The 13,279-nt window shown below is 39.4% G+C and overlaps 1 protein-coding gene across 2 annotated transcripts in view; it reads right to left on the bottom strand.

The window, feature by feature from the left end:
• Window positions 1-566: 566 nt before the first annotated feature.
• slc30a6 (solute carrier family 30 member 6) overlaps window positions 567-13,279 on the bottom strand; it is a 60,516-nt gene continuing 47,803 nt past the window's right edge. For both annotated transcript variants that reach the window (XM_042501993.1, XM_042501994.1), the window contains exons 11-15: window positions 9,913-10,032; window positions 8,662-8,764; window positions 8,515-8,562; window positions 7,735-7,803; window positions 567-3,624 (exon numbers count right to left, since the gene is read on the bottom strand). In XM_042501993.1, coding sequence (XP_042357927.1) covers window positions 2,986-3,624; window positions 7,735-7,803; window positions 8,515-8,562; window positions 8,662-8,764; window positions 9,913-10,032 — 979 coding nt within the window. In that variant the 3' untranslated portion in view covers window positions 567-2,985. The remainder of the gene's footprint in view (window positions 3,625-7,734; window positions 7,804-8,514; window positions 8,563-8,661; window positions 8,765-9,912; window positions 10,033-13,279) is intronic.

The following is a 13,279-nucleotide window of genomic DNA, read 5'->3' as shown; positions in this document are numbered from 1 at the left end:
AGACGCTGCAGGAGCAGAAAGACTCACACACTGAAGAAGATCTGTGACGCCTGGAAAAGCAAATGGATCACAGAGAGGCAACTGAGGGTTTCCTCAGAAAACATTAAATTATTAACTGTGGAGTGTACAAAATGTGGAAACAGCATCTGCATCATCTTCCCTTTTTCTAATTTTGACTTAAATTAGCACAATGTGACACATTCACTATGAAGGCTCAATAAACTCGAAACTTATCTGTTTCTCTGCCTTCAGTTAGAAGCCACAAATGTTTTCACTGATGTCCTGGAGTTCAACTCACCTTTCTGCAGTGATGTCACAGGTGTACTCCAGGACCCTGTGACATCACTGCTGGGTGTGGTCATGGCAACAATGCACAATTTTGACCACATTCAAGAGACCTACAATTCCTGACTTTATGCTACATGAAAGTGTCAAAATTCAAATCAGAAAAAAATTAAAAAGTGCACTCATCGAAGTGCAGATTTCTGTCCGGCAGGCAGATTATAGCCACTCTGGACCGCATCTGTGATCTCAGCAGACGTGCGGCGGCAAGTTTCAGAAGGCTCTCAGAATACACGGTTCGTTTATTTAATCAAACCATAAAAAACGGCGCCCTGTGGAAGAGTCCTTCTCTGCTCCCTTACAGTAAAAATGGCAAGAAAAAAACAAAAACGTGGACTAAATGATCTTGTATTGTGCCTAGTTTTAGTTGATTGTAACAAATCGGGTTTGGAATTAATTTGCAGATATTCTGCGTTATGAAAAGGGCCAAATTATGTCTTATTATGTATGTAAGGCTTGCTGTTTTTAGTCCAGCCAATGCACAGAAAACTTGTGGCTCCTAATGGCTGTCAAACTGTCAATAACACAGGTTTCAAACAATCACAAATCACTGCAGCCACAAAGGGTCCTTAAACATACAGACATACATGTGCACAAAAAACATGAGGCTGGTCCAGTAATTTGCAAGATTGGCTGTGAACAGACGGACACACACACTCACACAACATAATGCATAATGCCCTGACGGCTCACAGTGACATCAGCTGTTAACAAATACACTTTTTCACACCTTGACAACCAAAAAGCATCAGGAATGATGTATTTTCTTTTTTTTTTTTTTTTAACTGCAGGCCATGTCACAGATGGGAGGAGGACTGCAGGACAAATGATGAGAAAAAAAAATCATGACCTGTGTTTTAATAACACAATCCCAGTCTCTTTTTAAATAAACTCACATGGAACATTTCTCATTAGGGCTGAGTGTCAATAAAGATTTCAATTAACGCCGTTCTTTGTTTACTCTATTTACGTACATTTCTCCGACACATAACCGTACCTTTGGCTGTTGTGGAATATCATTCAATTGTTTTACTTTACATATGTTTGATATTTCAGTTCTGATTAAACATTTTTATGTCTTTCAAGGTTTTTTTTTTGATTCCCTGAATGAGAGAAAGGCACCAAAAACGTGTGACCCGTCAGAAACTAATATCTATAAAGTACCTTTATGACACCCAGCCCGAGTTCAGATTAAAAACATACATAATCATCAAAATCACAGACAACTACAAACTCCCAGTTTAGAACATGAAATGGTACTCTTTACAGAAAGGCTCCACGTTTCATCATGTCGTCCAGCTTTTTCCTAAAATCCTCGAAATTTGACCTGAGGAGATGTAATTGTTTAGAGGACAGATGAGAAATTTGTCTGCAGAGCTGCTGCTGAATACATGCAGGAAACAAAAAATGTGCTGTTTTAAGATAAGATACACCCTGCAGAATGATTATTTTTACTCTTTTAAAACATTTTTCAAGCAAAAATGCAAATAAAATAAAATAAAATAAAATAAAATAAAATAACTGCAAGTTGGAATGTCCCAAATTTGAAGATTTCTTTTTTGGATTTGATGGTAAATTGAAAATCTTTAATTTTGGACTTTTGGTAATATGCCATGCTTTGGGTATTGTGATTTTCTGACACGATAGACCAAATGATGAATTGATAGATTAAAAAATAATCTGCTCAATTGTTAGTTTAAGGCCTATACATGCTTTTTTGGAAAAAGATTAATTCACTCTCTGTATCTGTGTCTGCAGCAGCACTCCTGCAGTCCAAATACTGAAATTTAAGCTACTATGAAAAAAAAAAAAAGAGTTTTATCCCAAATTTTATAGTAGATGATCAGCTGCAAATTACAAACAAAGGTTTGGTTTGAAGCATAATATTCTGTGTTTTAATCTGGGTTAAATGGCCATGAAACATTCACATACTTAGATACACTTAAGAGCTACTGTCTTCTTGATCACCTCCATTTTCTCCCTAAATTTGATTGAGTTACTCTTTTATCTTCGCTTTTTTTCGACTTACATCAGCTTGACTGTCATCTGAGTGCTGTCACCTCTGACCTTTGACCTCCTGACTACTGGTTGCTTGTAATGTTTGTGTTGGAGGAGCTGGAAACCAGTTCTTCTGTGAAATATGTCGGATTTTAGTGCCCTTAAATGACATTTAAAATGTAACGCTGGAATTCAGTTAAATTAAAGATTTTATTTTCTCTCACCAGGAATGTTTGATGATGTTGCCCCCCCCCCAAAAAAATTCCTTACAGCCATAACTGTTACAAAATAACCGTAAAAATAAGTATAGACACTCTGCTTCTTGTCATCCCGACAGTGAGGCTGTTTCCCAAGATCCTGACAAAATAAAAAAAACACCAAATTCAACCTCAGTCAAGCTCTTGGTCCTTTTGTCAACAGAATAAATACCATAACGTACTCGCCGCCTCTCCTCTGAGGCCAGGGGAGACTCACACTACAAGATCTTAATCTGAAGTTACCATCTTGTTGTCACACTGGGAGTAAATGCTGTAGCGTCTGCCATCCGGCCTGGACAGGGAATAAATCTCATCAGAGTTTCAAATATCTGAACCGAGGACTGGAGAAACTTGACCTTCAAAGTATCACAGTTCTAGCGCGGCACAATCAGGGTCGGTATTGTCTGTACTGCGCCTGTGAAGCCAGAGGGTTGCTGGTTCCAAACCGCAGCGGCGCCGTTGACCCTCCGAAGGCAGTCCTGTAGCTCTGAGAGGACGGCATCCCGCTCCCAGTCACACCCAGTCCAAACCCTGCTCCAAGACCTTGCGCACCCAGTCCCAGCCCGCCGCCGGGCCGTGCTAGACCCTGACTCAGCATTCCTGTGTAAGGAGACGCTCCGTAGGCGAGTCCCAGACCTCCGTACGGCCTGTGGGTGTGGTGTCCCGGAGCAGGAAGGACCACCGGCTGCACATTCCTTCCCGGTGTGTCGAAGGCGAACTCTGGAGGAGGGCTGCTGGGTTTGGAGGGCGTGGAGGTCAGTGGGTCCATGTCTACTCCTGAGGACGAGAGCAGAGGAGGCAGAGAGGAGGAGGAGGAGGACAGAGCGCCGTAGCTTTCAGGACCCAGAGGGGGAACAGAGGAGGCGGAGGAGGAGGAGAGGGCCCCGGTGAGGAGCGGCCTGGTCCAGTCATCTTTAAAGATCTGGACGGTCAGCGTGGAGACCAGCGGCAGCAGCCGGTTGGTGACGTGAGCCAGAACCAGCTGTTCGTTGGCGTCACGACGGATACGAACGTGTGCGGAGCCGGCCTGAAACAGAGAGGGGAGAGAGGGAGAATGCCGAGAGGGCACAAGGTTAATTATTAAAATATGATTTAGATTTTAAATAGGGGTTCCCACATATTTTCATGGACAAAGTTTCCAATTTTTCCCAAAGTTTTCAAAGACCCATCATTTTTTACATTTTTTTTTTACAGTTTGAAACCAGAGGAAATTGCCTTGATTTTTTTCAAAAACACAGAAATGACAATGAGCAACAAAAGAAAAAATGACCCAAAAATTAGCGAGAAAAGTAGAAGAAAAATAGCTGAAAATTAGTAAAATACAAAACAAAATAAAAAAAAGAAAAAAGAAAGTTAATGACCCAAAAAAGATACATGTGAAAGAACAAAAAAATTAATTTGTTTTAATTTAATAGGGACGATGCAGTTTAACATCCAATGCAGAGTATGAAACCGATGTGTTGCACAGAGAGTGTGCAGCTCATTTTCAACATTTATCCCTAATTATACTGTTAAGCTGTAGTGAAGTTATGGATCACTGTGTAAAGTACGTTTTGGCAGCACTCAGACATCTCTGTGGTTATGTACGCTGAACTGAATTAAAATAATAATTAAAATAGAAGTGGCTGCATCCTGTCAAAGCACGAGACATTCGACTGGAAAACATGTCTGAAACAAACTGTAATTTTCTTTTTTAATAACTGATTTTAATTAAATCAGGGGAGGAGTATGGGATTCTTGTGCACATATTTTTTATATATTTCTGTACATTTTTATTTCTTACACAATAGATGTCTGATTTGTATTCTTTTATTAGTTACATTTTTTTCTTCCATCCTTTTTTTCTGTTTTCTTATCGCATTTATCTGCCAGTCATGATGCCTTCCCTCCAACAGCTGGGTAAATAAACATCGCGATGACTCAGCAACCTTAATCACAGCTCGTCTCACCTCAACACTCAGCCTACTAACTTCTAAATCTGACCTTAAAACACCGAACGGAGGGCCTCATTTTGTCCTCGTTTGATAATTTTACCATCTACGTGGGAATATTCAGACCTCAAAAGGACAGAGCAGCACACACAGAGACAGAGACACACACAAACACAGACACGGACACACACAGAGACAGAGTCCCCCGTGGGGCAGAAGTGCAGTCAGAGGGTCAAATCAGTTTGGACAGCTGCTCTGTTAGCAGTGGGCCAACAACCAACAGTTGTGTAACTGCAGCAGCATCAGTCTCAACAACAACAACAAGAGCAGCAGCATCGATAACATAAATACAAACAACAACAAACGCAGCGGCAAGCAGGGTCGATGTAAACACAGGACGCTGCTCCACCTGCAGGCAGCACTAAGTAGGACACACACACACGCACACAGACAGAGACACAGACAGCGACACAGACACACACACACACACACACACAGAAAGACACAGACACACACATACACACGCACACGCAAAGTGACTAATGCCAACATCAGTGATTTTAAAAAAAGAGACATAGGGATTCATTTGCATAACATGACACACTTACCACATCCTTCTACCAAATTATTATTTCATAAACACATTAAAAAAAACACCCACTCATTTGCAAAAAATAACAAAAATCATGATTAAAATTCCTGTGAAATATTTAAGTGCTGAATTTGGAAACGACCACGCAGGCTTACATAAAACACACAACCCAGTCTTTACTTTTTAATTTTCAAATCAATATTTGAAGGTTGGCTTAATTAAAACAAGACTCTGTTGTTTTTTTTTAAGGTCCGCTAATTTATCTGCTTCCAAAATTAAATAATCCAAGGACAAAAAACTCATGTTTTCTCTTTTTTTTATGTGTTGACTAAAAAACAGCCACATTGGAAGCAGCAGTTTGAGTGATGACATTATTAGTGCAACTTCAGAGAAGATCATCAAACCCATACAACAACTTTAACACACAAGACTGCTAAAAGAAAAATTTACTTCTCTTTCAAAGAAAATACTTTTTTTTTGTCAAACATTGTTTGGTTCTTGGAAGCACATGTTGCTACAGCTTTGAATACTGATACTGAAGTGAATCATTTATGGAAGAAAATAACTATGAAATAGGGTTACAATGATATGTGATTTTACAGTAATAACTGTCGGAGAAAATATCACTGTTTCATGATATTCAGTTTTGCAAAATAATTATCATTGCGGCTGGCAGCGCAGATCTCAAACAGTGCAGATCTCTGACACAGCGGGTGGCAGCATGGATCTCCAACAGCGCCTCTTTCTGACACAGGGGCTGGCAGCGCGGATATCTGACACAGTGGCTGGCAGCACCCAACACAGCAGGTGGCAGCGCGGATCTCTGACACAGCGGGTGACAGCGCAGATCTCTGACACAGCAGGTGGCAGTGCAGATCTCCGACATGGTGGCTGGCAGCGCCGATCTCTGACACAGCCGGTGGCAGCATGGATCTCTGACAGCGTGGATCTCTGACACAGCAACTGGCAGCACGGATCTCTGACAGCACAGATCTCTGACATTGATTAACTATGTGTATGTGTGCATGTATATATATGTATATGTCTATGTATTAATGTATATTATGTGTGTGTGTATGTGCATGTATGTACATATATGTATATATATGTATGTAGGTGTGTATGTATATGTATGTATGTATGTGTGTATGTATATATATATATATTTTGTTTTTTTTTTTGTTTTTTTTGTTTTTTTTTTTGTTTGTTTGTTTTTTTATGTATCCTTGCAGTTTCTTTATGGTTGTTTTGTTGGTTTAATGTTATAATTGTTTAAAAAGCCAATAAAGTTTTGGTCAAAAAAAAAAAAAAAAAAAAAAAACAAACTAACTGACAATGCAGTGTAAAAAAAAAAATTCCAATACAAAGTCCTTTAATTTGGTGTTTCTAAAGCTTTCAGCCACACAGTTAAGTGCTTTTTTTTTTTTTGAACTGCGATTTCCATCAAGAATTAACCTTCAGGGTCAACAACAGTTCACTTCAATTAGCCACAATTAATTATTTGTATTCAGTTCTGAGTGCTGAGTGTGTTTCTGTGAAAAGACTGACAGATGTTGGGGTGTGTGTGTGTGTGTGTGTGTGTGTGTGTGTGTGTGTGTGTGTGTGTGTGTGTGTGTGCGCGTGCGCTGTCTGCTCAGTGTTTGTTTGTGTGTGTGTGTTTGTTTCCAAGGACCTCAGTCGCCCTGAAAGCCAGCTGGGCTTGTTTGCCGTCGCTACAACAGCGTGCAACACAGACGACGACAACAGGACACAGACTACAGCAACAACAACAGTGTTCCCTCCAAAAACTGGAGAAAGGGAGAGAGAATATCTCCGCATGAATGACTTGTTCCTTCTTTTCGTCTGGGTGAACAAATCCCTGCAGATCGTCACTCCGAGCCGACGAATGACAGAGAGCGGAGAGCGAGACTGAGGAGGGAGGGAGGAGGAGGAGGAGGGATTCTAGAAACAAATACAAAGATGAAGAAAACAAACTAATGGGAGGATGGAAGAAATGAGGGGGAGAGACGAGAGGAAACAGGACGGAGAGCCACACTGAGAGATGCAGGGAGCTGTAAATCAGGTGTAAATCAACAATCTCTGTTCTGAGGCAATCAGGCAAAGTGGGCACATGACCCGAGACCCCAAACCTCAAAGCCTCAGGTGCACTGTGTGTGGGTTGTTTTTTCGTAAATGGATTAATTGCAATTTTGTGCAACAATTTGAGCACCATAACTACTGCAGTATCAACTCACCTTGTTACTCCTACATGTTACTCACAGGGAGCCTTTTATTGAATAAAGTTAATAAAATCACCTCAAACTAACTGAGACATCACAATCTTTGGGTCAGGGAAGGTTATTATGTGGATGATTGGTCTCTGGAGAAATAGTGAAGCTGCTGTATACAAATACACTGTATATATCAACGAACAAAGGGCCGAGTCTCCATCACTGGCAGAAACATCTTAATAAAATACGACTTGAACAACAATCATTGGATTCAGAGTATAGAAAAAAGCTCTACTGTTTAATTTAATCAGGTTTTATCTAACAGTTACAAATATGGATCATATAAAAAGTGCTTTGTTTACATTTTTTGGATGTGTTTCTAGTTGTTTGGGTGAAAAACGTACCAGAGATCCAAAGCCGACAGTCCAAAAGTGCTCGTTTCGCACTTCCAACACCCCGTCCAGAGTCGACACCTGATTGGACATAAAGAGAGGCAATTAGCCAGTATGACTAAATGTGTCATATATTTCACATGCTGGTTGTTTTTAGGCTATAAGCAAACAAATGAAGTCAAAATATTTGTTTCACAATAATAACTTTGTTTTCTAGTCCTGTTGAAGATCTGCACGTGTGCATAACTGTGCAGAATTTAAATTTATTTAATTTAATTTATTATCAAGAGTAAAGCCAACAGGCCACAAATTATATCACTGAAAAAATAACAGTACATGTTTTTATTTTAAGTAAGGCCAGTCGACCTTGAAGAATTTGTACTGAGCTTGAGTCTTTACACAGAAGCAATAAAAATGATTTACTATCATTATTTAAGTATTATTTAAGACAGTAAAACGTATTTACTTCTGAAATATGTAATTGACTGTTTTTGGAGAGAACACACATTGGGTTTTGTATTACCTGTTAACCACATTTATATCAGATTGAACAAATCTTAAATGTCTCTGAGGGGTAATTTAGCTCACAGACAGTTAATTAATAATACAGAAAAAAATTCAGCGATAAATAAAAACAGCAATCACTACAGAAAGTAAAAATTAAAAAGATTGATATGATACTTTTATATTTAAATCAAACATACAGTATGCTGAATTAAACATTAAATTAACCCCATGTGTTAAGCTTTTTTTAAATTATTAAATAAAAATAATATTAGTGCTAACTCTCACCTCTCTGAGCAGTTTGTCCAGCTGGCCAATGATGTGAGACGGCGTCGTCTGCGAACCCGAGAGGACAAATTATAATCATTATTGCCTTAATGTCTTAATGTGACACCTTAAAGTCAGAATGAACAAAAAAAGACGTGTCTGTCTTACCTGCAGCAGCACTTTGCCGCTGTAGACGCTCATGGGATACATGGTGCCAAAGGTCATGAGCGCGATGGCAACCGCTGACGCCGTGTCAACCGCGTTATAGTTACTGAGCACAGAAAAGGACATCAACATCTACTGAATATCTATTAAAATGCTTAAAGACGAGATAGAAAAGACTATAAAAGAAACACTGAGAGGATTTTAAGTCTAAAATTAAACATTAAAAGCAGTTTAAACTGAAACAACAAAGACACATACTGTTACTTTTTACCATATTTTAAGGTGATATCATCTTGTGATCCCCGAATGAGGACGTTAAAACTAGTCAGTAAACACAATAATCCTCACTTGGTTTGTGATCTTTAAGATTATGGATCAAAGGTAAATATTGATTTATGATCATGCTTCTTTTGCTCCAAAGGTCACAGTTTTTCATTTCTATTTTTGAGAAAGTAAACGGCACCATAAACAGATGTTCTGAAAACGTATGATTGTATCACATGATCTTCTTCAGTTTTGCCCAGTTGTCACTGAACTGTAGATTTCAAGGATTTCTTGTCTATGTTGGCTGAAAAAAACGGATGAAGATTATGCAATATGATATATTAGCTCTAGAAAAGCACATAAAAGGAGCTTGTGGTGTGACTGTTTTCTCAGCTGACTTTTAAAAGTTCAACAATGAACTCTAAACAATAAAAAATAACAATAAAAAATAAAATAAAAATCTGAACACTAAAACTGGGCTCCCTCTGCAGATGAAGATAATTTGATGTGATCAAAATTTAACGCTATTTTTACATTTTGGCTAACCCAGAGTGTACTCAATGACTGTCTGGGACACTGGTCACTCAGTGATATCGTTATGTAAATCGGCCTCTCGTCAACATAATTATGGCAAAATATTTAGTTGTTTTCCATAATCTGAGCTGTTGGAAGCATGTGATTATTTAACAGAACCTTTACATCATCTTTTTAATGATTCAAGTCCCATTAAGACACTTTTGCCATTAATTTAAAAGTCTCATTTCCTGTCGCGTCTCTGTGTGTTCCTTTTCCACTGGAGTTTTTAACATCAGGACACATTTTAAGTTCAGAGAAGATAAAGATCAGGTAAGTTTAAGGCAGCCAGAGGGAATTTCCAGCAGCACCGATGGAAACATGACGTCACCCAGAAAACAGAAAATCAGTCCTAAGTTCAACATGTTGGTGGTGAATTTGGGGGTTTAGCTGCTACAGAGAGAGGGGAGTTCTTACTTGATTTCTATGAGCATGTAGGTGATGCAGAGGGAAAGAGCTCCGGCCATGTTGATCAAGACAAACGGGTTCATACGAGGCAGCAGCACGCTGCTCAGACCTGGAATGATGCCACACAAACTGCACACGCACACACAAACAAAGCAAAACAAACAGCACAAACAGGATTAGTGCACATGATCACCTCCAGACTTCAGCACTGCAGCAACTGCAATTTTTTCTTCAGCCTTGATTAAGAAAAATACAACAAATATTAAATCAAACCGGCATCATGAAGACATTCTGCTAAATGAATAAATAATAAATAAATTAATAAATGACCATCGACAAATGGTATAAAAAAGATCAGACTCCATCAGAGATTTTAAAAACGCTCCTTTAACTTCAGTTCACTGTTAAAATAGTTCAAGAAGCATTTAAGTCAAAGTTTGCTTGCTGTGTGCTAGGAAGGGGGATATGGTTACACTTTTGATTCTTTTTTTTATTTTTATTGATTTTCCACACAACAACAAAGCTCTAGAGACAGTCGCTCATTCTATAAACAATAAAGAAGTACATAAAAAAGAAAACTGCATCAGAAGTGCAGCATCAATAAAAGAGTAAGTAATAATACTAATAAAAACCGTCACTTTCTGCTCTCTCTCCTGTCTGAGGAGGACTGTCAGTAGGTTTTCTCCTTCTGTCTTGGCAGCAGCCTCCCTGTGTTTATGTTTGTATTTAGGATTAGGTCTTAAACCCGATTACGCCGTCATAATGGACTTTAAGGTAGCTGAACTGGAGTTGATGGGATCACTCTTGTTTTGTTTCATATTATATTATGTCTTAGGTCTAACAAACCTCTACAAACATCCTGCCTTGACAACAGAGAAGGAAACTTCACAGTCCTGCAGAAAAGTCACTCCTAAATCAAAACTAGATTAGTTGTGCAAGTCTTTCAAAACAATGGTTTAAACTTGAGGGGAGCTTTTGGTTCTTTACTGATCATCAAAACATTAAAACCAGAGACTGGTGAAGTGAATAGGACAACACGCAATGCCACACTGCAAAAACTATTCAGGAATGGCCAAAGAAAAGTGACAAAGCATCAACCTGGCCTTCAAATTCCCAAGATCCAAATCCGACCAAGCATCCATGGGAAGCGCTGTTTTTTTTTTCTACTTTAAAAATTGAAATTGAACTGAAATTATTGTTGGTACAGCCCTGTGAGCCAACTGTAATCTCAACTTCTTCTCAACTGTAATTGTATGGCCGGGAAAAAAATTACAGGCTGACAAGCGGCTGCGGCATTTAACCCAAAGTTAAATATATTTTAGAAAAATAAAAATCAGCAGATCTGCCGCACTCAGTGCAGAATAGACGCTCAGCACCTCGGCACGCTGCTGGCACGAGTGACATCGCGTGAATGCAGCAATCCCATGAATAAAAGGAAAAATATGAACATAGCTTAGGCAGCTGGTTACCAACCCCGGTGGATGGCTTACAAAAATCCCAATACAAAAATATTGCCGTTGCTGTGACAGCCCTAACTACTCAGCCTGTGAAATCAGCTGGACACTTCTGCAACTGTGGAAAAGGGTAAGAAACTACAAATTTATGACTTCAGGTCTGAGATACAAAAACAGTGCAGGTTGTGCACTTCTGTATACACATAACCACCAGTGCTTGCTGGCATTTCTCTGGCTAATATTCTGAAAAACAAAAGGATCATCGTTCTTAATACAATCTGAATCATTGATGGACTTCAAAAACAACAAAAAAAGTAGATATCAATTTCTCTTAACCCTTATCTGAAGTATGGACCTGACAACTACTCACACTATGAGTCAAACTGTTTATCTAAGAAAAAATACAAAAAGATGTTGCTGCTTTCTTGAATTGCCCTTTCTGTCATGAGTAACGACTGTTTGGCCCAGTTTGACCCTGCAGTTGGCCTCAAACATTCAGTCGATTCCCCAAAACTCTAAACAGAGCCGACCCCGTTTGCTCTCTGGGCAACACACCCGGCCCGGCGTTCCTGGAACCGATTAACGGGTCAATGAACGCGTCTCCGGGCGGATCGGCCCGGTGCTGCGTGTCAGATTGAATTTCCAATACGTCAAAGGGCAGCACTCCGAAGCCGTTGCGACCCGATGGCATCGAGCGATGTCACAAACATGAAGACGAGCGCGATGGCTGAACGCCGCAAGGTGTTTGTCATTAAATAATGTTTTTTAAAAAAACAAAAAGATGACATGGATGTCAACACATCATTAATGTCAAACATGTCATTCAGAGAGTCACATGTTCGCCACGGGCAGGACTTTCAGAAAACTGAAGGAGAAGAGGAGAGGAGTAAAAGGAGAGGAATTATGTGTGAATATGTGTGTGGGGGTTATGAAAGTTTTCATACGTAATTCTTATTATATCATCCAGCACAGCTTGAAGGAGTCAATCTGCGTCTTGTTAAAAAGGACAGCAGAAGACAGAGGATGGAGGTGATGTCCACAGAGACAGGCTCTAAATAATGGACGGACTGTTGGGACTGTATGACAGCAGATATATGAGCACAGGTTGTGATTCACCGCAGGACGCTCTGTGTTCATATCAGGAACACACAGCATCGGTCTGAAATCCTAAATCTGAGCACTGAGTCACAACATTTGAGCCACTGGGTTCCCCTCCGCAGATTTAAGATGCTTTTTTTTTCCTTGCAGGAAGTTTGATTCTTGCAGAAAATTAGGATTCATATTTAAACATATTTCTGTTGATTACTGTGACATCTAAAACTATATACTGTAGATTTTGTACTCACGTTTACGGCATGTGGTGTGAAAATTCTAATGATTTTATTATTGTTGCTTTCTATGGAAATTATTTAACTCTTTCACTAAAAACAGTGAGCAAAGCTGAGATGGTAAAACACAAACTATAGACTCTTTTATCTAAGAATTTAGTGAAAGACAGATAAAGCCAAAGACATTCAGCCATTTTTATTTCAATTTCAAAATCAACTCTGAACAAATCTTTTTTTGTGCCCAAAACAATATGAGAAATGTAGTGTAACAGGGTCAGTACAGATATTTATGATTATTAGTGTTGGGTACCAAACTGTGTACTTTTAAGCGTACCGACTGGATAACATCAGTACTGTGGAGTACTAATTCACGTTAAATCAATCAGTGCCAAATATTGGTACATAAGGGCACCGCTGGGTGGGGAATTTGGGTTCTGACAGAAGGTGGAAGCCCTGCAGAGTGCTCTGAAGACAAGACGCTGCCTGTGTAACACGGTGCCGGCTTCCTGACTTTCAGGCACTTTGCGGTGGAGAAAACAGTGAAACTCCGGGTTTCAGAAAGGATGTAAAAGCATTACAAAGTACCATATTCCA

This window comes from Plectropomus leopardus, chromosome 15, assembly GCF_008729295.1.
Source record: "Plectropomus leopardus isolate mb chromosome 15, YSFRI_Pleo_2.0, whole genome shotgun sequence".
NCBI classification, from domain to species: Eukaryota; Metazoa; Chordata; class Actinopteri; order Perciformes; family Serranidae; genus Plectropomus; species Plectropomus leopardus.
Note: the sequence above shows the minus strand (reverse complement) of the source record. Positions and strands in the feature narration are given on the sequence as shown.